The sequence below is a fragment of the Diceros bicornis genome, chromosome 2 (genome assembly GCF_020826845.1).
Source record: "Diceros bicornis minor isolate mBicDic1 chromosome 2, mDicBic1.mat.cur, whole genome shotgun sequence".
In the NCBI taxonomy this organism is placed as follows: domain Eukaryota; kingdom Metazoa; phylum Chordata; class Mammalia; order Perissodactyla; family Rhinocerotidae; genus Diceros; species Diceros bicornis.
The window spans coordinates 4062798-4087287 of record NC_080741.1 but is presented as its reverse complement, the minus strand read 5'-3'; the positions used below and the strand labels follow the sequence as shown (position 1 = coordinate 4087287).

The 24490-nt window shown below is 44.7% G+C and overlaps 1 protein-coding gene across 11 annotated transcripts in view; it reads left to right on the top strand.

The window, feature by feature from the left end:
* The window catches only part of MED12L (mediator complex subunit 12L), a 327766-nt gene that overhangs the window by 41181 nt on the left and 262095 nt on the right, over nucleotides 1-24490 (top strand). For 9 of the 11 annotated variants that reach the window (XM_058550842.1, XM_058550834.1, XM_058550818.1 and 6 more), the window contains exons 4-6: nucleotides 2876-3067; nucleotides 4450-4482; nucleotides 7572-7731. In XM_058550842.1, coding sequence (XP_058406825.1) covers nucleotides 2876-3067; nucleotides 4450-4482; nucleotides 7572-7731 — 385 coding nt within the window. The remainder of the gene's footprint in view (nucleotides 1-2875; nucleotides 3068-4449; nucleotides 4483-7571; nucleotides 7732-24490) is intronic. The other 2 variants (XM_058550826.1, XM_058550786.1) reach the window with 1 other exon arrangement.

Below are 24490 nucleotides of genomic sequence, written 5' to 3'. Positions count from 1 at the left end.
ACTTGGTTGGAAGGTAGGTGCATTAGTCTGCTAGAGCTGCCATGGCAAAATACCACAGGCTGGGTACTTAACCAACAGAAATTTGATTTTCTGAGAAAATTTATTTTCTCACAGTTCTTGAGGCTGGAAGTCCAAGATCAAGGTATCAGCAGGTCTGGTTTCTCCGGGGGCCTCTCTCCTCGGGGTGCACGTGGCCGCCCTCTTGCTGTGTCCTCACATGGTCTGGTCTTTTCTCTGTGCGCACATGTCTGTGGAGTTTCTCCTTCTCATAGTGACACCAGTCCTATTGGTGTAGGGCCCCACCCTCACGATCTTATTTAACCTTAATCACCTCTTTACAGGCCCTATCTCCATAGGCACTCAGCGCTTCATCTGCATTTGGGGATGCACAGTTCAGTCCATAACAGACAGTGTGTCTTTATGTCTCTTGATAGGAACTGCCAAATTGTTCTCAGATGGATCAAGTTTTATGTCAATTTAAATAACTGAATAAATGGAAATACTACCCATTACAACTTCTGCTGCTATCATCCTTCCTGTGAGATTTACTCAGGGATTCAAACCTTCTGAGGGGAATTTGATCTTATAAATATGAATTATATGAAATGTAGTGTAGCCTCCAAACTTTTTCCCATTTTCTTATCAAATGAATTATTTTCAAAATAGCTTTGGATGGATGGAAACAAATTTTAAATTAAACCTTGTCTCTCATACCTTGTCTGAGGGAGTGCAAACTGGTATAAACTTTATGTAGGGCAATTTAGTGATGCTGGTTAAATGTACAGAATCATGCAATCTGATTTCTGGAAATTTGCCTGAAAGCTCTAGTTTACATATATGAAATAACAAATAGGAAAACCTATCCATTTTAACGTGATGTGTAATAGCAAAAGTTTGGAACACATACTCCAAATGTCCATGAACAGGGGCGTGATTAAATAAAATGTGGTACATCCTCACAGTGTATTGTTACGTGTCTGTAAAATGAATGAAAAAGCTCTCTGTGTACAGATATGGACAGTTTCAGACATTTGCCAGATGTACCTAAGGAGGTTTACACATAAGAAAGAGAAAAATAATATGTTCATGCTTGTCCACGTGTGTGCTCATAAAGAACACTGGAGACACAACCTGATCACAGTGGGAACCTGGAGGACACTGGGGCTTGAGAAGGAGGCTCTTTCCTGATTTCAGAATAACGTGAATATGTTGCTGTTACCGTGAAATTAATGATCATACTTTTATTTATTTATTTATTTTTTGAGTCCTAATGTGCATTTTCTTCTATCTTACCTTTTCAAGAATTTTGACGTTGTTTAAAGTAGACAGTTGTTCACAAGGTTTCTTAGGAAGGAAAACATACATGCACTCACCGTGTTCTGTTGCTCTCATTAAATACATAGAAGAGAGTATAATTGTAAAACAGATTGTTCAGACTAGTTTTTAAAAAAAATTTGTATACCTTTGTTTATTATGATTAAAACACTCATACATAATTGCAAATAAGAGACATTTTAAATGTGAAACAATCTACATAGGTAGGTGTTTTGTGCCGTTGGTGCAAAGACCAGATATTGATTGAGAGTTTTAAAATTAAACAATTTGCTACTATTGGCTGCTTGTTTTCAAACAACTGGTTTTTGCATTTAATTTATTCTGTTTGGACATTCTGCAAACGTTTGCTTACAAAAACACATTATGAAGTTGTTTGTTTAAAAAAAAAGTAAAGCTCAGACTTCTTTTTTTCTAATTACTCTAGTTTTTATTACCATATTATGTCAACAGACCAAGACAGACTTTATTGTACATTGATCACAAGGATCAAAGAATGCCAATTCACATTAAGAATAAGTTGTGTCAGCTTTTCACTCTAGTAGATAAACTTGGCTAATTGCTTACACTGTGTCCCAGCCTATGAACTAGTTGTTTAGTGACTCATGAGCAGTAACTAAGGGAGGGATTCTTATTATGCTTCACCAGGGTCGGTAGTTTATTTTAATCATGGTTGCCACTGTCTGCTAACCTTATTGGAGGTATTTATTAGAAATTGTTGCTTGCATCATACTATTAAAGAATTCCCAGGGGATGAAACGTGATGCTTTGATAGGATTCTTGGAAATTCCAGCAGGTTTTTTGTCGATTCGTTTAATTTTTAGATGTTACTTTATCCCCTTCCTTCTTGTCCCTTTCTGTTTGTTTGATGTGAAAACGCTGCAGTAATTCACAGACGCTCCCTTAGCCACCTGGCTCCATTCAGAGCAGATAAGAGGGGCTTTCTCCTGAAACACTTGTACTTGTGAAATTGGCAGCCCAATCAGAAATGCTGAATACTTAATTTAACTGAACCTTTTGTAATTTGCCATTTAAATGATTAAATTTCTCTAGACTCTTTTTTAAAATCACTGAATGTAAATACAGAGTTTCTTTCCAAAAATATGTGCTATTAAGATGAAATGAGAACAAGAATGATTACTGTGTGATTACTAGGCTTTCTGCTCTTGTACACAACACCTCTTAGGAAAAATATTCTCTCCAAATGGGTGTGTAGTGTGAACAAGGAGAAGTACAGTTGAAGATGAAAGCAGCACCCATTCTCTTGAAATTTATTCAGAGTGTAATTAATGTCAGAGGTTTTTCAAAGTCTCTTCTTTTTTTCTTGAACTACTTGTTAATCGTGGAACAAAGGTGCTGTGGGAGTTTTTGCGTGATGTTACTATAGGAAATCACAACTCCTGGCTTCAAGGACTTGAATTGTCATTTTATTTTCTGATGGGCTGTTTGAAGATTTTCAATTAAAACAAAATAATAATATACATTACGGACACACCTGCTTATTGTCATTAAACTTTTTCTTTTTTTTTGCTTATTTCCACAGATTGGAGCTTATTTTAGCAGCATTTTAGCTGAGAAACTAAAGCTCAACACTTTCCAGGACACTGGGAAGAAAAAACCACAAGTTAATGCGAAAGATAATTATTGGCTGGTTACTGCGCGATCCCAGAGTGCAATCCATAGCTGGTTCTCTGACTTAGCAGGAAATAAACCACTTGCAATTTTGGCAAAAAAGGTATTAAGTATTTCTTACATTGTTTTAATTATGGTCTTATAGAAATGAACATGTTTGAGATAGTGTTCGAGTATATGTTTCTTTTCCTCAGTTCTTTCCAAAACGCACGCCTCCGTGTTAGGGACGCTGCCCCAGGTGTGCGCTGCTCGTGTGCTGTGTTCCCCTTTGTGATGGCCTGTGGTCCTAAACCTTCCACACGGAAGCAGTGTATGTGGACTTCAGGTAGACAGGGTTTTTAAATCAAAAACAGGCAAGAAGACTTCATTTATTTCTATTACATTTTTAGTTTTCTTAGGCCGGGATGTCCAAAATGTGTTATATAGAAATCCTTGTTGATGTTATTTCTTTGTCTTGAAAGGTAACCTTCCAAATGCTTTAAGCTGAGTCTCCTTCCTAACAAGTGAAATAGAGACAGTGATTCTGTGTGTGCTTGGAAACCTTCTTTGAAAAAGTTTTAGAACAAAATGGGCAGGTTTATTCATAGCTCTCATCTTTTCGGGGGGGTGGGGGAAGGTTTAAAAAATCTTTGCCTTTGATCATTTTCCTCAAGTGGGGAAAAACACACAGATTCAACACTCTTATAGTCCAAGTAATATAAAATGTCTTGAAATTTGAAGGAGAGCTAGAAACCTCCCTCTTCGTCTTGATCTCTGGCTTCTTGCTCACCTTTCAAATAATCCCCGAGGTCTTTCTCATTTCCCCTGAAACCTTCTAGTTTTAGGGGTGCCCATCTTCTGTTCCTGATACAAGTTTTCATTAACCGGCTTGGTACAGGCCCAGTTTAGAGGAGAGCTCCTTTGTGTGTTTGCTTGTTTGTTTTTTAAAGCAACTCTTTGAAAATAGTGCCTGTAGCTCCCAGGGCTTTATTTTGCCTTAGTGTCATAGCATTATGTTGTCTTTCACCGACTTCGGTGGGTAAAGCAACTGACATCTAGGAAGAACGTGACAGCCAGCACAACCGCCTCTTGCTTCCAGTTGGTGCCTCTGTCGCACACAGGCTGAACCGTGTAGCATCTCTTTTCCAGTGGCGAACGTTCACCATGTGGCCCACTATGGCCTATGGATCACATCTGAAGGCCGTATAAGTCAAAGGGCATCTTTTGATATTCGATGGCTTTCTACCAGCAGTTCATACCCTCCACGTTGGTTGGTACCTTCAACTCCCTTGTAGTCAGCCCGACATCTTTCTTTTTAGGTTTTCCTTTTTTATAAGCTTTCAGAGTAGGTTTTTTGGATATTTCCTAAAGGTGAATACTGGTAAGGGATTGATGTCCTTGCTTTAGAGGAGTAGTAGTCTCTCATCTTTTAGGTGGGAGGTGAATTATATTTTATTATATTTAGGAGGTGCAGTGTATTAGCCATTGTTCTTCTCTCTTTATTAGGAGCTGCCTCTGGCCAAATCAGGTGTTCCTCAGGTAAGCCCTGACGTTAATTCTTTGCAAAGTTAAAGATGTTTTCTTTATAAAACCATTGACTATACCTGGAAGTGTTCATTTCTTGGGCATTTCCAGAGTCCATCCCCCCCCCATCCTCGGCGTATCATCTTCTTGAGATGGTGAAAGCTCTTTCAGAGCTGGGTAAAAGATTGCGTTCTCTGCATGTTCTTCCTACTAGAAAGTTCAAATGCTTCTTCTTTAATTTCTGGTATTTATTTGTGAGATGGCTTACTGCAGAAGACTTTCATTTTCCTGCTAAGATCCTGAGTCATCTTCCAGCTCTGATCTAGAGTTCAAAATAGTTTCCTGTATGGGATGGATCAGGTTTCTGGACCTGGTTTTCTGTTACTATAAAGCCCCATGGCACTCCAAGTATTTAGCCACAGAGAGGTCAACAATGGCCTGTAAAGGGCCTTTTAACTCCATCAGGGTCATGGCTGGAGTTGGAAAAGGAGACTTCTGGCCCCTAGGGGTAGCCTTCTAGCTCTTGATCAGTTTGCTAGTGTGCCATGGTCACTTCAGATGGCTTTGACTGCTGTGGTTATGGGATTTCCTTTTGCCCCTCCACTGCGTAGTGAGCAGAGGATGCTGATGGCGACGTGCATCCAAGGGGAGGGCAATGCAGGGCAGCCCTTTTGTGCATGGAAAACCATCACATGCTTTGGTGTCTTAGTTTTCTTTTGGTACTTAGATGCAGCCCTAGCTTGATTTAGAAACCAAACAGCTCCTAGCGATTGCCTAGCTTCAGCTACAAGTTAAAGTCAGATGGTTTCTTTGCTGAAAATGGAATCCATCACTGTAAGGAAGTCACACTGCAGTCAGTGTAAACATATTTTCCTTCCTGAGTTAGCCCAAACTGTACATTTGACAAAACCATCAATACGTGCCTTCTTCCTTAATCAAATAACTTTCTTTACATATGTTCTGAATTCTGAAGTCCTTGATTTGAGCCAAGCATTTCTCTTAGGTTCTTCCCAGAGGGTCAGTGAGCTGGAGTGTGCTGTTAATGTGGGACCCGTGGCTCGGTTTTGTTTGCTAGTCCATCTAAACATTTCACGTGTTCAAAATGTTTCTTTTCCCTCCTGTCAACTGCTGTTTGGAACAAATCCTTTAGGCATCTCTAACAGATCCTGTGAGTCATGTTTCTTTGGAGAGGCTGACTTTACTTGTTGCATTTGCCTGTTTTTTGGGCCTTGATCTTACGATCTTGTGGTCTGTCTGACCTCGACAGCCAAGAGTTAGCTCCATGATATCACACAAGCTGTTTCAGTGAAAAGCAGCAGCTCAGGCCCTGAACTGAATATTTGACCCTGTGCTTTTCTTGTCCCTGGGTTAAAGGGCAGTCAGTGAACCCAGAGCCTTGTGCTCCGTGAGAGGTGTGCGTTGTGAGCGCAGTTTTCAGGAAATTTTCGTAAGGCGCGTCACTGTGGTCTGCAGAGAGGGAGCCATACAGCGTGGCCTGCGTGACTCTCGTGTCCCTTTGGGTTTATGTCTGTGCAGGGTGGTTGCCTCTGTCGTGGGTGTCGTGTTGTAAGGTCAGCACCCAGGGCGGGAACTGCACATGATCAAAAGTCTGTTACGTTGCCCATAAAATACAGCGTATGGACGCACTGCATCTCAGTGTCCAACCCGGCCGCTTCTCCTTCAGCAGTGGAGCTGCTTGATGTTGCTTTGGTAAGGACCAGGTGAAATCACTCGTTTTAAAGGGCCATGTACAAAAAATGCTTATCTTTTACTTCTAGGATCACACTTGTACCCAGTGTGTGAATAGTCAAATAGTCAAACATATGTGTGATGCAAAAAATCCACCTCTGAACAAGGATTTGGCTCGCTAAGAGAGCAATGCCGTGCTATAGGAATCAGTTAGCTGGTTTGAAGCCTTGATTACCGACACAAAACCGAGCAGGGGTGTGGGGCGGAAAGACCAGGGCCGTAGATGTCCGTGGCTGTGGTGTCCAGGGTCGTCTTAGGAGAAGGTCACCCATGGCGTGGAAACACTTTGGCTGGCATGGAGATGTCTTTGGAACTGGCAACAAAATAAAAGTTGTTATAATTTTGCTATATGTACTTCTTCTGCTTTACCCTTCTAACCAGCCTGTGAGGTGGACAGGGTTGGTATTACCACATTCCTAAAGGAAGAGCCTGGGGTGATGGGTTTACCCAAACAGGCTGGGCCAGGGCTGAAGCACAGAGGTCTCATCTGCTGGGGGGGGTGCGCCCGCCCGTCGTCTCTCTGTTCCTGCCCTGCTGCATCACAGCCAGCGGACTCAGTGTCCACTGTTTTGCTCTATGTTCGTACTTGAAGAGATTATATATAGATGAGTGGGCTATTCCCAGGATATTTACGAGGAATTCGAAGAGTGGATTAACTCTTTCAAACCATTCAGTGGTACGCTGGGATGCTAATTTGCTCCGTAGTACCTTTGTGGTCTGGAAGAAATAATTAACTGCCTCGAGTGCTGACTGGCAACCAGTGAATTAATTACCCAGCTATTTCTAGCTCAGTGTTTATTAGGCAGATTCACCGTTCCGTCATTTTAGCCTCTCTCTTAAATTTTGGGCTAAAGGTACTTTTAGAAGATTTCTGGAAATTGTTAATCTTATGGAAGGTCACAGTTGGAAAACTTTTATACAAAAAGTGTTCTTTGATGAAATGTAGAGGGGGGCCAGTTTTTCACTTGATCTGTTCCTTCCAGTTTTGACATGAACTCCTGGGAGGACTGTCATGAAATTATTTCCCATATTTTGTTGATACCCTGAGTAGCTTTCAGCATCTGAAAAACTGAATATAATTTGCTTTTGTAAATAAAGCACAACTGATGAAATTATGTTGCCAATGTGCTGAACATAGTTTTGATTCTTTTTTTCTTAATGAAAATTTGCTTAAAATGTTTCTTTTTTCTTTTCTTTTCTTGTTTTAACTGCATGTACTGTTTGAAAATCCACCAAGGATACACTTGCTTATAGCCAGCAGGAACTTAGTCTCTTTCTCTTGCTTCCCCTTTCTTTAGGTTTGCCTAGCAATGAACGTAATATGTGACTATTCTAAATATGTTACTTCTTTTTAGGTTCCCATCCTTAGTAAAAAAGAAGATGTTTTTGCATATTTAGCTAAATATTCAGTGCCAATGGTTCGAGCAACGTGGCTGATCAAGATGACTTGTGCCTATTATTCTGCTATTTCTGAAGCTAAAATTAAGAAACGCCAGGCTACTGATCCCAATCTGGGTAAGTGAGTCGGTACGGTACATTTTACATTTCATTATTGATCCTGCATGTAATTGCTGCTGCACCCTCTATATAGCCCCACGAGGGGAGTACTGGGAAGGTCCGTGGGGAGCCTAAAAGCCACTCACGGTGTGGAGGTGAGAGCTGGTCCTGCTCACCCGTCCCAGAATCCCGCCTCCATCAGCAAGTCCTCCAGATATGTCCCCATCTGGACACTGTTCACCACTGCAGTCACGGAAATGCTGGGTCAAGCCTCATTGTCCCCTGGCTGGGTACACTGCAGCCTCCTGACTGGTGTCTGCTCCTACAGTCCAGTCTCTCCCAAGCTGGCACACTGATCGCTCAGCCTGCATCAGATCCCGTCGTGTCCCTCTTTATAACTTTCCAGTAGGTTCTTATTACAGTTGGAATAAAGATGCAGATTCTTTCTGGTGGCTATCAGGCCACCCGTGATTTGCACCCTCTTCCTACCGAGGCTCCTCTCTGGATATTTGCCTCCTTCTCTTCACTGGGCTTTGCTCCTGTCACTTCCCCAGGAGGTTTCTCTGGCTACCCAGCTACAGAGCATCCCCCTCCTTCTCCCCTGCCTCCCAGTTACCTTCTCTTGTGTTGTGAATTTAGTCACAGTGCTTTTTGCTGTCTGAAATTATCTTTAAAAATTTTGTCTTTCTCATCCCCCCCTGCCCCCACATGCACGCACGCACACGCGGGCCCATGGTAGATATCCTTGAGTGAGCTGAAGGGAAACTGTTTAGTCAGAGTCTTGCTTCTTTTGGTGACTAGACAGTGACTCCTTGAGGTGATGCTGAAACAGGCTTTAGGAGAGGTTTGAGCTACATTAGGAACGTGCACAGACAGTGAGACGTAAAGATGCCGTGTGAAAACTGGGTTTACAAACAATTCCTTATGCAATGGAAACGTGCTTATGCTTTTATGAGGGAGACCCCAGCTACAAAGCCCTGAGGAGCAGGGCCGGAAAGTGCCAGTGTCCACAGATGGCAGCGTCCTAGATGGGGGCGTCGGGGCCTGAGGGGAGCCCACCCTAAGAGCAGGAAGACTTCCATTCAAACAGAACGAAACAAAATGCGGTCGAATTCTGTTGCTGCCACCTCTGAGTCCAGCGGCATCCCGTGTGTGTTAACATGGACAGACAAAAATGAGCTGTACTGAAAAAACAAACTGCATTGTGTGTAGATACTGCGAAACATCTAGGAAAAAAACTGGGAGGAAATAATCCAAAAGTTAGTGATGGTTGTCCCTGAGTGTTGTTTTCACAGCAGTCTTTTCTTAACTCTGTACTTCTCTGAGTTTAATTTTTTCATCAGTTGGTTATTTTATTGGGGGAAACAAAAGAAATGCCCTTTTTATGACTAAAGTAGTACATTCTTATTGCAAAATGTTCAAATAGTGCCAGAGTAGATACATTACAACGTGCAAATGTCTCTTCTCCTTTCTGCCCCATGTTTTCCTTCCTGAAGTTTGTGTGTGTGTGTGTGTGTGCATACACACATATATGCGTCTGTATACGCAGACAACACACATGCACGCACAAACACGTATCTGCAGTTCTGGTTATTGTTTATACGCATCGACTGCACTGTGAACGCGTCCCCCAGAGCCGGGCGTCGGCCTGCTGAGCAGCTGCCCCTGCTCTGGTGACTGACAGGCGCCTGAGGCCTCACGTGTGTCACGTCCGTCTTGATTCCTCGCCGCCCCTCATCTTGCTCCTCCTCAGGCTTCTCCTTGGTGAATGCTCTGTGTGGTCGCCGGGTGGATAAGGGTAAGAGCCACAGTGTCGTTCTGGGCGTCTCTGTCTCTCTCAAGACCCCGCCTGCGGCCCCTCAGCAGTCGTGTCAGCTTCCCTTTCAGTGTCTGACGGCGTCGTCCCCCCGCCGCGGCTGCTGCTCGGCCTGCACACCTGCCCCGCTGCCCTGCCGGCGCCGTCCAGCGCAGGGCCCGCGGGCCCGCCCTGTTTCTGTGCCCGCTCCACAAACGAACACTTTCTACTTTGTAGCTGGAAGATAAGTCGTGCCACTCGCCTGTGCTCAGAATCCTCACGCGCCTGTCTCACTTGGACGTGTCCCCGAAGCCTGCATGCGCCTGGTGACCTCAGGGCCTTGATCTGGGGGTACCTCTCCTCCCACCCACAGATGCCCACGTGGCCGGCTCCCTCCCCGCTGCCGTCCCAACTCCCATGGCACCTCCCAGAGGACGCTTCTCAGACCACTCAGCCCAAATGTCATCCCCCGCCACTCCATCTTGTCTTTGTTTTTCTTCATAGCTCTTACTGCCACCTCATGCTATTTTCCATTAACTTCCTGACCCCTGTCCCCACCCACTCTCAACTGTGACGTTTCTCCACGAGGAGCTGTGTCAGGTGTGTTCAGAGCTGCATCTCCTGGGACAGTGCCCGGCATACAGAAGGTGCTCAGTAATTTTTAAGATGAAGAAATGAATAATTAGGCCTGAAGCATTTGTGTGTGTGTATTTTTTTTTTTTTAATTTGCCCCATTCATAATCCTTGAAACTTCCCACATCCCCAGCTGTCATGGAGAGACGACTCCTCCATTCCTTAGATTCTCTTTGTGTTTTTGTGGAATTTGTTCCTGTCAGTGTTTTCCTTGATATTCAGTTTAATCTGATTTTAACTGTCACAAAAAGGCAAAAACTGGTGATCATGCGGGAATGATTCTGCTAAATGAAACGTATGGCAATTTTAGGACAAATAAAAGTCTGGTAGACCCTCGTCATTTGCAAGGGACGTGTTGAGTTTTTAGGAATCCCAGATGTGAGTGTATCACCAGGACCGTGTGATTTCCTCTACCGAGTGGAGGGGAAGCCTGGCTCCCATTTCTGGTTAAAGAACATCATGGACTTCCTGCTGGATTTATTACTTTACCATTAACTTCCTTGCTGGTGTAGCCAGTTGGTTTTGGGGGGTTATCTGCTACCCTTCAAAGCTAACATTTCTGTTATTCAGACACCCAGAACGGATTAGGTTCACCCACTGCCTGTGTTTTCTTTCATGAGCCACATAACACACATGAGTCTGTTTTTTGACTCAGTTTATTTACAGACTCAGTTTGTTACAGGTCGTAGGTCTTGATGATTATTCGTGTATATTGAAAAGTGTGAATGTTAAATCCACGGAGGTCAGGAGCCTCCCTTACAGTCTCTCATGGTAGAGTAGAAAAGCTTTACCTAAGACATGGTTAAGGCTAAAAATAAAAATATTGAAAAAATGCATGAGCTCTAGGAGTTCACCTCTAACCCCTCAGGTCTGGCCTCTTGGAAAGAGCTCTGGCACTTGGCGGCTGGGTGAGCCACAGCAACGTCCTTGGTCTCTCCAGACACCAGTCTGCGCAACCCTGATCCAATCCACAGTCCTATTGCCTCTAATTGTCATCTCTTTTGAGTCTTTTTTAATCTGGAATAGTGCGTCAGCCTTTCTTCTTCTTGACCTTGAAGTTTTTGAAGGACAGACCGGTTATTGTGTAGATGGTCCCTGGATTTGCTTTTGTCCGGTTCCTCGTGATTAGACTCAGGGTGGGAAGACCGTGGAAGCCACGCTGAGGGTGTGGCAGACGTCGTGGCACATTGTCCCGGCTCTGCTGGTGACGACTTTGATCTTGGGGGATGGTGGTGCCCACTGGACTTTCCCACTGCTAGGTTACTATTTTACCCTTTGTCATTAATAGGTAACTTAACTGTGTAAATATGCAATTCCTCTTTCTAAATTCTTGTGTGTGTTTTTAAAATGCAGATGTAGCGTACTATTTGTACTGTGTGAAAAGAGCACGTGGTTTCCCATCTCTGATCTTGGTTCACAATCACCTTGTCACATCTGACACCTCTTGCTCTCTGCTGAGTCTCCAGCACTTTCTTCAGCTTCTTGAAGCAAATTATACAGTGCGTCTGACCGTGTAGACATAGCCGTAATGTAGCGAGTCTCACACTCCAAGCCAACTATACAGCCAAGCAAGTACATACATATATATGTGTGGAATTGGATTCAATTGCATACACTTCAGAAGATTCACTTGCAGTAATAGGTTCTGTGTTCTTGCTTTGACAGTGAACAGAATCATCCAGCACATTTGGGGCAAGATTGACTATCGAATGTCACCCTTTTCTGGCGTTGGTTTTATGGCTTCTGTCGTCTTGATGATTGTTCTTAGGATCTGTAAACTGTTTTCAGTAGAAATGGCCTTTATTCCTTTGTAATGGAAACATATGTTTTATTTTCAGTTCCCACATTCAGCATTGGAACAGAGCTATAAAGCACTGCTGTTTGATTTTATTGAAGAGAGTTTTTCCTAAAGTTAAGTGGGCTACCAGCAACAAGGGAGCAGGCCCGCTGTGTAAATTCTTTAAACGGAACAACACGGAGGTCCTCACCGTCATTATGCAGAGTTACGGATCTAAAATGTAGATTTAATAGGTTGCTGCCCTGGGGAGCTTGCAGTAGGCAGAGACATACCCTGTACAGTGTGTACCCCAAAGTGAGAGGAGTGAGGGGGCCTTGGGTCTGTGGGTGAGGTGTCACGTGTAATTTCGAGGGGGGTAAAGAAATACTTGATTTGGACAAGTCCTAACATCAGGGCAGAAATTTTTAAGTAGAGGTGAATTAGGGAAGCTTGGAGGAAGAAGTTATAATTCTTAGTCCTTATGAGACCTAAAAAGAGAAGAAAAGGTTATAGGTGGACGTGCTGCTTAGAAAATGCCATCAAACAGGTGAGTGTTGCAGGCTCGAGGGACAGGGCACCAGGCATAACAATACCTACTTGTGGGTTCAGAGTTTTTTAGAGTTGAATGAAGTTTTGTTTTTAAAACAAGAATGTTTAGCTGTCTTGAATGATTTGAGCTCACCAGAGAAAAGCATTTAAAATGGGCTAGCTAATACCTAAAAAGTAAAACTTACACAGAATTATATAATTCAAGAAGGTCTTTGAACAAATGAGGAAATATGACTCTGTAGTAAATGACCCAGAACTTCGTACACTTATTTGTAGGAATTGGCCCTGTGAGGACAGCTGATCATAACTTTGGTTTTGACTGCCACTCCTGCTGTCTCTGTGACAGCATGTCTTGAGCAATTAGGGATGCCCTCACTGCGAGCGGGAATGGGTGCCCCTACGCTCCCAGATTCAATCAGCTCCTGACACGGCTGAGAAAATGATCTTGGTCACCTGAGGGAGTTCTCAGCCTTGGGGATCCCTCATCCCTTTGCTTGTGTTGGTTTGTTTTGTTTTTTGTGAGGAAGATCAGCCCTGTGCTAAAATCCGATGCCAATCCTCCTCTTTTTGCTGAGGAAGATCGGCCCTGGGCTAACATCCATGCCCACCCTCCTTTACTTTATATGGGACACTGCTTGACAAGCGGTGTGTTGGTGCGCACCCGGGATCTGAACTCGAGAACCCCGGGCTGCCGCAGCGGAGCGTGAGAACTTAACCACTGCGCCACCGGGCCGGCCCCCTTCGTCCCTTTGCTTTTTGACTCCAAGGCCATATGCCCTGTTGGCGTGTGTGGGAACAGTCAATCGCTCACCAGGTCTCCTGGGATCACTGTGAGTGCTGTGACACCGTGTTCCCCGTTTCTTAGGGAACGTTTGCTAGGTTCTGTGTGTAGTCTGCCCATGGTCTGATCTGTTATTCAGGTGCTCTGTGAGAGGGATGCTTCATGCCCATTTCACACGTGAGGACACTGATGTGCAGGTGGGTGCACAAAGCCCTCAGCATGTGTCCAAACTGGGCCCTGAAGCCTGTGCTGGACGCTGCTGGTCAGTGGGGACAGAGGGAGGGAGAATGCAGCCACTGCCCTCTAGGTATTCACAGTTGCGGGGCATATATGCAGACAATCCACAGACTCGAGAAGGACAGAAGTGCTAATAGTGAAATGAATTGAATGCGGAGGGAGCCCCGAGGAACTTGGGGAGCCTGGGAGGTCCACAGAGGAAGCGACGTTTGAGTACGCCTCTGAAAGAAGAGACGTGTCGCAGGAGGGCAGAGTTGGGGGTGTTGTGCGGGGAGGGCATTTCCGGTAGAAGGATGATGTCTGCAGAGCCGTGGGATCATCAGAGAGTGTGGCCTGTTGTGGACCTGCTGGGACTTGTTTCATCTGTTCATCCGTTCCCGGCGGGGCAGTGATGCAAGACTGTGAGGGGCTTGTTTGCTGGAGTGGGATTCTTGAGTCTGCCTGGTGGACGATGAGGAGCCACGGAAGGCTACCTAGTGCTGTTATTGTTGTTATAACACTCCCTCTCTGTCTTGTCTGCAAAATGGGGATAATTGACAGTACCTTCTAAGGGTGAAATAAGTCAATACTTCTCAAGTGTTTAGGACAGTGTCTGGTACACGGTACATGGCCAGTAAATGGAGCCTATTAATAATGTGCGACAACTGCTCTAGGACTTCTGTTATTAGTAGCCAGCATTTATTAACTATTTTGTGCATTGTGCTGGGACTTGACAGACGTTATCTGTAATCATTATAACAAGCTTGCAGTGTAGGTTTTACTATTCCGTTTTGTGTGTGAGAGACCAGAGCCTCAGAAGTTAAACTTGTTGGCACAGGTGGAGCTGGACCCACGAGAAGGTGTTTGTGCTTTCCTCCCCGCTGTGTCACAGTGGCTGCTAGGGAGATGTGCATGTGTGGGTCTGGGCCCCTGGAAGCAAGAAGCATGGCCAGGGAGAAAGATGCCGGCAGGGAGCAGGCTGCAGGACTGGGGGCTATGGGCAGCATTGGAGGAGTCAGAACTCTTGTTCTCAGAGGTGCCTGGGAGCAGGCAGAGCATAGCAAAGTCCAGGGTGCCGTAGAAACGAGAGAAAGATGAAATTGCTTGCAAGATGAGCAGCTCTAATTCTGACTGGGGACTGCTGGGTGCTCAATATGGTGAAAAGTGATGAGACATGTCACGGGCAGGAGGTCTTTTTTGGAGCAACAGATAGATTAGAAGAAGCCTAAAATGCTTTGTGGTTCAACTGCCCAGGGAACGGGTCTGTGTACCCCCAGTCGCTTCCTCTGTACCCCCGAAGTTTTGTTGGCTTGGGGGGTTTGCATTGGATGAGAGGCCTTTCTTGGTTGACTATACTCTTAGAACCACTATCTTTATCACCCCAAAAATGCAAAGGAGAAACAGCTACCCTTCTTGCACCGTGGGTAATTAATTTGTGACATATTCGCTGAGCCACTTGGACTGCAAAAATAAACCCTGCTCAACACATAATTGACAGTCTGGTTTCTTATCTAAGCCAACCAGCTTACTTTCACTTCGGGTCCTTGAAGACATTGCATACTCTTTTGATTCCAGGGACAAGCTTTTAGTTTCAAGTCAAGATTGCCTCCACATTTTCACATGTTCCTTGTATCTCATTTGTCGTAAAAGAGATACCTGCCTTGCTTTCTATGAAAATAACCCTGAAGATTGGGCATAAGTACTTGTATAAGCATAATTTAAATTCATGCTTTACTTAGGCATGAAAAATAGGTGTTAATTGGTGACGTAACTCTGGCTATCTGGTAAAAACCATTCTCCAATAGAAGGAATGGGGCCTGTGGAGTAGGACTTGGGCACCTGCAACTATCCCATTCCTCAATAATCTTGCACCTAAAGGTTTTAGCATCCATTGATGAACCAAGCTGAAAACTGTTATTTCATTGGAAATGGCTAGATGTTGGCATTCTTCTGTAAAAATAGGCTTTCTCTCATTAGCTGTGATAAATCATAATTCTTTCCAAAAAGGCAGAGTAAATGCTAAATTATTTTCCTTTGATTATCAATTTTCAGAGTCAGAATTGTTATGATTGCACATTTAGTGATGATAAATGAGTTTTTCTTTTTTTAAAAAAATGTATCTTTGGTTATTGTTATGGGCTCATGGAGTTTTATTCATTCAGTATTTTACAACCAATTATACTCTTTGTTCATTTTAGTGTTCAGATTGTTCCAAAGCTGGCCAGTGGAAGACATTTCAAGCTCCTTTGTATCCTTTTGACATGCCACTGTTTGTCTTAGAGTACCTCCTTGCTTTTTGGCACAGAAAGTTGTCCCAGGCTCATCTTATATTTTTTCTGCCTCACATCTGCAATTAGCCATTTCTCTAAGGAACACTCATTCTTTCTAGTGGGGAAGGGTATTTAGACAGTAAGACCTGGATGCTGAAGGTGCTCACTGCTGCTCGGATGTCAAGGCCTCCAGGCCCTGTCAATGCTTGGATAGAGACATATATCTGAGTGTGTGTGTCATGCGTGCATATGGGAATTTATGTTCCTATTTCCAATTTATCTCTAATATTTCCACTTAACATTAAAGATATTTTTATTAATTTCTTTGATTTTATCTCATTTCTATTACATGAACAATCAAATGATTTCTAGTAACAAGAACATGGCTACTTGTTTTATCCTACTACAAACATATATTAGCTTCAGAATTAAAATCTGCTATATGTTGGGAAGATGGGAAATATGTAAGGAATGTCTTGGTGGGAGATGAAAGAGAGCTGAATATTCCATCATCTTCCGTAGGGGGAAGCCAATAGATAATGTTTAAAATCATAAGTATGTTATTTAGAGATAAAGAGGTAAACAAAAGAAACACAATGGATGAAAGAGTTGCAAGTATTGCTTTTGGAGAATGGGAAATGAGGGTTTGTGGGCAGTGGGCTGCTGTTTTCACGAGAAGTTGTGTGGAACTGTAGGACTCTAGACGTGTGAAGTGTGACTTTGTACAGACGAGAGTTAGCTGAACCTCATCTCAGTCCCAAATTATTTCGTTCTACTTTTGTTGTTGTTGATCCTTTTCTGGAAGATACCTTGGTGTAAAGATGTGTTTTATGAAGAAGATTTGAAGGAAATTCAGGGAATGCCGTACAATTTTAGTTATTCTTAGATAATATTACAAGAGCTTACTTTTCACTAAACCAAGTACTTGCTTCTTGGAACCTTAACAAAAATTGGAAGACTTAAAATATTTTTCCAGGTGTGTAGCTGTTCGGTTAATTGAATATGTAAAATTTCCTTATTTACAGACACTTTAAAAAAATTTTGTAAAAAATGCATAATATTTATTCTGAACCATTTTACTTGTACAGTGTTAACTGTATGCACGTTGTTGTGCGACAGATCTCTAGAACTCTTTCATGTTGTGAAACTGAAACTCTACTCATCAAGTAAACTTTCCTTTCCTCCTCCCCCCAACCCTTGGCAACCGCCGTTGTACTTTCTTGATTTACAGAAACTTTAAAAAGTTCTTTTTTTGGGGGGGGGGGTGGGGAGGAAGATCAGCCCTGAGCTAACATCCGTGCCAATCCTCCTCTTTTTGCTGAGGAAGACCGGCTCTGAGCTAACATCTATTGCCAATCCTCCTTCTTTTTTTTTTTCCCCAAAGCCCCAGTAGATAGTTGTTATGTCATAGCTGCACATCCTTCTAGTTGCTGTATGTGGGACGCGGCCTCAGCATGGCTGGAGAAGCGGTGCGTTGGTGCGTGCCCGGGATCGGAACCCCGGGCTGCCAGTCGCGGAGCATGCGCACTTAACCGCTAAGCCACGGGGCCGGCCCCTAAAAAGTTCTAATCAAGTGTAATATACTGCAGTGTAACTCTGCATCCCTTGTTGTTGCCCTCTGGAAACATATTTCAGCTTTCCCAAGTGAACATGTTATAGCCTGTTCCATGTTAGAATGCTGGTGTGTGGTAGTGGTGGTGGTTGTCGGGTGTGTGTGTGTGTGTGTGTGTGTGTGTGTGTTTATGATCAGTTAAATTTTTGATGATATCAAAGGTAATGTCTGCTCATGATTGTTTTGAATTTCTTAGAGAAATGCATTCAAAGAACTTCTTATTTCACTTGAATAAGGAACGATTTAGTTAAAAAAAGGTTTATTAAGATTCTATGCATTGGGGTAAGTGCTGTGAAGAATTTTAGCCAATGGGGGCTGTGCTATTTGCCTTCAAGGGGCTACCAGCTTTTGTGGAAATAAGATGCACACCTAACACAGAGTAGTAGTCGGTACACAATTTCATGGAATCATACAGGAAATGTTGGGGAGACTGGAGAAATTAAGGAAGGTTTTCTGAAGGAGTAAAGTGTGAACTGGGCCTTAAAGAATTCCCTAAACATTGGGAAAATTTTTTGTATCTTAAAAAGTATTTCTTGGTCTTAAATTAGTTAATTATCTTCCTCCCTGGCAAACTGAGAGCGAATGAGTTAGGTTTATAGTTTTGTCACGTGTCACGACTTTACTACCATCGTTTCTTCTGGTCTTGTTGGTTTGGGAGAGTTACCTAGTCTTGAATTTTTTGTTAAGAACCCATTGCCACTCAGCAATTTCTCTGTTTTCTAGTCAGTTTTAATGTTGACTCTTGCCTGAATTAATCATCTTCTATGATAAAATGCTAATCAGAATCCCAATTTAGTTAATATTGTAGTTTTTTACTCTTCATGGCTGTTGGTACATACATGTACGTCTACACTCGGAACATATTATAAACAAAAAAATCTGTTAGAAGTTTTTGTGGTTTATAGACGGGTTTTACATCTTGTCGTCTGGGGGAGTCCTCATGAAATCCTTCTGAGGTACCAGAGTATCTCCAGTTTACAGATTCAGTGAGAAGATCTGTGGAAGGCGGGAGGACTGGGAATTCCATCCTGGGTCCTGTTTGCTTGACAGAACTTCCAAGCTGCTCAGATCAAATGAGGGGCGACTGTGAGGCTGGGCCGGGGGAGTGCTGTTGGGGTGCTTCAAAAATGGAGTGTTTCACGAGTTTCTATTGTGCATCTTGTGGACCTATTGCTTAGAACATAAACAGGAGAAATTTTAAGAAAAGAAGCTTCTTGTGTGACTTAAATTTTTTTAAATAGGTAATATTATATCCATGGTCCAGAACACAAAATATTCAAAAGGGATCGTGAGGTCTTGCCTCGCTGTCCTTCCTCTTCCGTCTCCCAGACCCTCTCTCCGCACTTCAGAAGGAATTGTTACCAGTTTCTTGTGTATTTTCTGACATGTGTGTATAAATACACATATATATATACACACACATATATGTATATACGTATATATATATATATATATATATATATTTTTTTTTTTTTTGGTGAGGAAGACTGGCCCTAAGCTAACGTCTGTGCCCATCTTCCTCCATTTTGTATGTGGGATGCCACCACAGCATGGCTTGATGAGCGGTGCATCAGTTTGCTCCTGGGATTTGAACCTGTGAACCCCGGGCCGCCGAAGTGGAGCACGTGAATTTAACCACTATGCCACCGGGCCAGCCCTGAAATATATTTTTATGTATACCTTTAATGTATGTTTTTATGTTTCTTTAAGAAAATTGGTGCCTTCTCCATACTGTTTCTATAGTGGCCGTGTTCTGTTAAAGGGCTGTAAGCTACTAACTTTTTAATGACTTAGAAAAGCTGCATCTTTTCTTTTGCAATTGCCACTGGAATGTTAATTCCATGATGAATAGAGAGCTTTTTTTTAATTAAAAAAGACATGCTTCAAGTATGTCTTAACTTAAGACAGCCTTTAAGTTTCAAAGTCATTTTCAGACAAGTGCATATAATCTTCCAAATGAAATCCCTGGAATAAAGTCGCTCTAAAACTTGTTCCAGCTCACCGCTGTTTTGGAGTCAGGACTACGTGGAGTATATGACCGGGTAGGAAACGTGTTAAGTGAAGAGTCAGTAAGTGATCAGATGGAATGTCTTTGTGGAGTAACACAGCTGAAGTGAACAGGTTTAATTAAATGAATCCATCATGCATTGGGCTCTGGTCTCCAGAACAGTTAAAGCAGTGAGTTCTGGATGGAGGAGAGGCTGGTGGGGTGGTCCACTTGGTCTGCGTAATGTGCAGGCATTGTGTGTTTCAGAGCCTTCTGGCCTCCGGTCCCTTGACATGCTTGTGTGGCAGTATGACGTCTCTGGTGTTCGTGTCCTAAGGAACAAACGACTCCCACCTATTGAAAGCTTGCTCCGAAGTGCAGACTGCGCAGCAGCAGCATTTAGGACCTGGGTGGTAAACACGGTGCTGCTTTCACTGCAGAAACTTGACTCAGGCACAACTGACCGTGGACTCAACTCCAATGCCAAGTGTACAGAGAAAATGTAGTTTGTTTTTGCTTTGCACATGACTGGGGCTTTCTCCCTCTTCCTCTGTGGCAGAAGCTGGAGGAGGAGGGAGGGTACTCAAGTGTCCGACATGATTATTTAAGGAGCGTTGAGCCTCCACAGGGGCTGGGAGCGAATGTCTTTCACCGCTGCTGCTCCTCCGATTCTCCGCCTTCCACCCAGATCCTCAGGGGGGCCCTCCCTCCACCCGTGAGGCTCTCCGTGTGCGCGCGTTCTCTGCACGGGGAGGCGAGGTGTGGGCTCCTCGTCAAGTCTGTTGTCTTGCTGCAGCTCTCCTCTCCTGGGGCAGTAAGCCTGCGGCCTGGTCTCAGGTGTGGGAGGTTGTGGGGACCTGTCCTAAGGGGTTAATTAAATGCATCAGTTTAATATTTGTAAAAATAATGTCCCTGTTATTCTGTGATAGGAACATCTCACCATGGCCAAGGCCCCTTACTCACTCAGGTATATACAGAAATCTGAAAAGATCTGAGAAACTCACCATATGGTACTTAGAACAGTAATTTCAAACAGCCACCCCACGCCTGAGACGAGTCCGGCCTCTTGTGGCGGATGTTCGAGGCGTGCCCCTCTGCCGGGAGGACACCCCCGAAGCTCTCGTTGGGCCCAGAAGCTGGTGGTGTGATTGACGTGTTGAGTAAGAAATTCTTGTTCTAGGGGCTAAAATTGGATCCTGTGGTTGCCAAGAGCCTTGGCTTCAGATGCGTGTGTGGGGCTGATAGGGAGAAAGGGCAGCTGGAGAAAACCCTAAATGCAGTTAGCATGGTCTGCATCAGACGGGAAAACAGACCTGGACACCTGCCCGCCAAGCGGAGCGTCTCGTGTGGCTCCCCAGGTGTCAGGTCCTGCAGGCATCTGGAGGAGGCGGCGGAGGTTTGGAGCCTCCTCGCCGCCTCGGACCCGTCCCTCTTGCCCCCACCGGCCCCACAGCCCCTCTTCCTCCTGTTCCTTCCCTACTGGAGGCTTGGGCCCCGTTTCCCCGGTTGGCCACTCCGGTCTCTTGACGCTGCAGTCCTTGAGTGTCGACGGTCTGTCACACGACGGCACGGTTATTTCTGCGTGGCCATGTACCGGCCCATGTCCTTTGGGGCGTCCCTCCCTCCTTCCCTCTACCGGTCACCCCTTGGGCAGATGCCCTCTGCTCACAGCGGCTGGTCAGACCTTCCCTCTCCCTCCAGATTTCCACCCCTGCCCCCCACCCTTCCCTAGAGCTTCAGGGAGGACAGTGTCCCTTAGCTACCTGCTCACGCCCACCTTGACGACACCTGTGTACACTTAGTGCAGCAGCCAGTCCTTACCTGTCTTCCTGTCTCGGCCAGCGAGATCCTTCTGTCACCTGAGGTTACTTCCTTCCTGTCTGGGGGCTCCTGTCTGCCCGGCTGTGAATCATTAAGTTTTCTTTCTCCTGGGCTCACATCACGGTTCTAAAGCATGTTATAGTTGCCTTAATTCTCAAAAGAACCCTACAGGCGGAGTGCACCAATCAGCCCTGTTTTACAGACAAGTACCTGAGGCACCCAGAGGCTAGTGTCTTGCCCAAGACCCCAGAGCTGGCAAGTGGTTGGAGCCGGGACTCCAGAAGCTGTGCTGTTCCCACCACCCAGCGAGTTAACAAGAGGGCCGGGTGACCAGTGAGTGCGCAGCCAGCATTCTTACTCTGCAGAGTAAACCTGCCCACCCTGGGCTGCGTGTCCCGTCTGTTGTCATAGTCACAGTCTTTGAGGCATCGCACCCACGTGTGATGGTCCCTGACCCACAGTGTCAGACCTGTGTGTCCACCTGCCCCTGGATGCATTTCCCCAGCAGTGTCTCCGACACCTCAAGTTCAAGTGTTCAAAACTGAACTCGGGGCTGGCAAACCTGAGTAAGACCGGTCGAGGTCCTGGCTGTGATACGTGCTCTGGTTTTCCAGATGCTCACATTTGGGAAGAGGAGGTGAAGGGTACATGGGATGTCTCGGTATTATTTCTTACAATTGCATGTGAATCCACAGTGATCTCAAATAAAAGCTTTAATGAAAACAAGCAAACCAGCTGAACTCAGCCCTTCCCCCCTCGCTTGCTCTCCAGTCTCAGTCGATGGCCCAAGATGCTCAGCCCCCGCTGAGAACCCTGGAAGCCGCCTGCCCCCCTTCCTTCTCCCCAGAACCAGGCTGGTTACTCTTCTGTCTGCGTCTCTTGTGTCCCCTCCTCCGTCACGTCCCCCTGGACTATGCAGCCCTACAACTTCCTGCGAGTCTTGTTTACATATCTGATTTTGTCAGTGCTTTGCTTACAATCCTTCAGTGGCTTTTACTCATTTGTGATAAAAGACCTAACGCCGTAGCTTGTCACTGCTTGGCCCAGAGTCATCTGGGCTGCCGGTTGTACATGCACGTTTCTGGGCCCCGCTCCAGACTTAGGGGGAAGCCTCTTGGAGCCGGAGCTAAATCGGTGTTTAACTGGCGCCCTCTGGTGGTCATTTTATACACTAGCGTTTGAGGACCTCTGGCCTGGGCCACCTACGTGGCCTCACCAGAGACCCTTTCTCCCTCTGCCGTCCTGCTGTCTGCATTCCTGGAATGTTCCACGAGTGTTTGTACCTTTCCTCAAGACTTGGCTGAAGTGGCCCCCTGCTGCCTCGCCTGCCTCCCAGGGCACATCAGAGCACTTCCCTCACGGCTGTCGATACCCGTGCCCCCCACCTTGGGGATGAGTCCCCTCAGGTAGGGGCCTTCTCACCCTCCAGCCCCAGACCCAGGAGGGCTTCGGCCCAGAGTGGGCATTTCATGTTTGCTGCTAAACACCCACGGTTTTTAGTGTATCTCGAGCTGTCACCGTGATCCCCGGGTGAGAGTACCTACTGTCCTTGCTCGGGAAGGGGAACCAGGAGAACGGGCTGGTTAGACATAACGTAGTACAATTGTTCTTCCAGACAAGAGCAGATATTCGGTATTGGCCTCTAAACACCCGTGTTCTACAGGTGATTCTGTGTTAGAGGAGAATTTTATAGCATAAACAGTGTCTCCATAATTACACTATAGCATTGGCCCTGAGTGCCGACAGCCCATTCGTGCCCCCCCGCCCCCACCATGTTTTCCTCCCTTCAGACGGAGGGCCTGATTTCATTAGCTGACCATTCAACAAAACGCAGCTTCTCTCAGCGCGCTGTTCTCAAGGTCCGTCCTCGTAGATCATTGTGTATCGGCAGGTTGTGCCTTCTTATGGCCGAGTGCTGTTCCATTGTCTGTTTACCCATTCATCTGGTGATGGACATGTGGGTTGCTTTCACTTTTTGGCTACTATGAATCATGCTGCTACAAACATTTGTTTACAAATCTCTGTATGGACGTGTGTTTTCATTTCTCCTGAGTATAGAACCAGTTGTGGAATTGTGGGTTATGTGGTAACTCTGTTTAACCTTTTTAGGAACCGCCAAACTGTTTTCCTCAGTGGCAACATCCTTTTGCATTCCCACCAGCGATGCACGAGGATTCTCATTTCTACAGACCCTCACCAACGCTTGTTACCATCTGTCTTCTGTTTGTGGCTGTCCTAGCGGTGCCTCATTGTGGTTTTGATTTGCATTCCCTGGTGGCTAACGATGTTGAGCATCTTTGTACGTATGTGCTTATTGGCCACTTATTTATCTTCTTTGGAGAAATGTCTATTCAGATTCTTTGCCCATCTATAAAAATGGTTTTTGTCTTTTTATTATTGAGCGGTAATAGTTCATTATGTATTCTAGATCCCAGTCATTTATCAGATAGATGATTTGCAGATATTTTCTCCCAGTTTGTGGGTTTTTTCACTTCGTTGATGGTTTCCTTTGATCAAGATAGCATTTCAGCAGCAGAAAACATGAGGAAAATGGTGGAAAATCTTGCAGTTGTGCTTGTTGAGTGTTCAGAAATGGAGTGTGCGGCATCTTCTGTGGACTGAAATTTTTTTCTCCTTTTTGATCTGCACCAAAGTCACGCTGGTTAAACCCTTTATATCTTGCAGTTTTGAGAAGCAGCTTCCCATGTTTGTTCCCTCTGTGGAGAGGCAGGAACTTTTTACTGTAGTGGTGTAGCCTCAGGAAGACCTTCTAGATTATAGGTTTCTCCATCGAGGAGCCCGTCATCCTTCAAATGCTGTATCAAGTAGAACACTGTCAAGATGGCGCCTTAGTCTCTGGGCTTGGTGGGAGGGAGTCTTTAAAAAGCAATCCCTGTTGCATTTATTTCACATTGTGGGTTCCCATGGCTTTGATCAAAGGGAAGAATGTAACGAGAAAAATGAGCCTTCTCAAAACTAAAATACTGGAAGTTTTTTAAGAAGAATTTAAATTTCAGTATTTGCATGGGCCTTTTGCACATTGGTTCACAGGTGCTCCTAGTTGCATCGGCTGTAATCAAGACAGAGTGTCTCAGAGAATTTGCGTTTTTCCCTATCATGGTGTTTGAAACCTTCTAGGTATGCAGTGATGAGTTTAAACTAGAAAGCAAAGATGTTTGCATGAAGATTTGAGAGGCAGAATAATTGGGGAGGACCTTGATTCAGTAGTTATTTTGGGAGGACCTCATAGGGAATTGATTCAAGTCAGTCCAGTACCTGATGTTGACTGTGTAAGGCATAGTTTCATGGGAATGAAAGGGCTGGAGGAAATTCTAA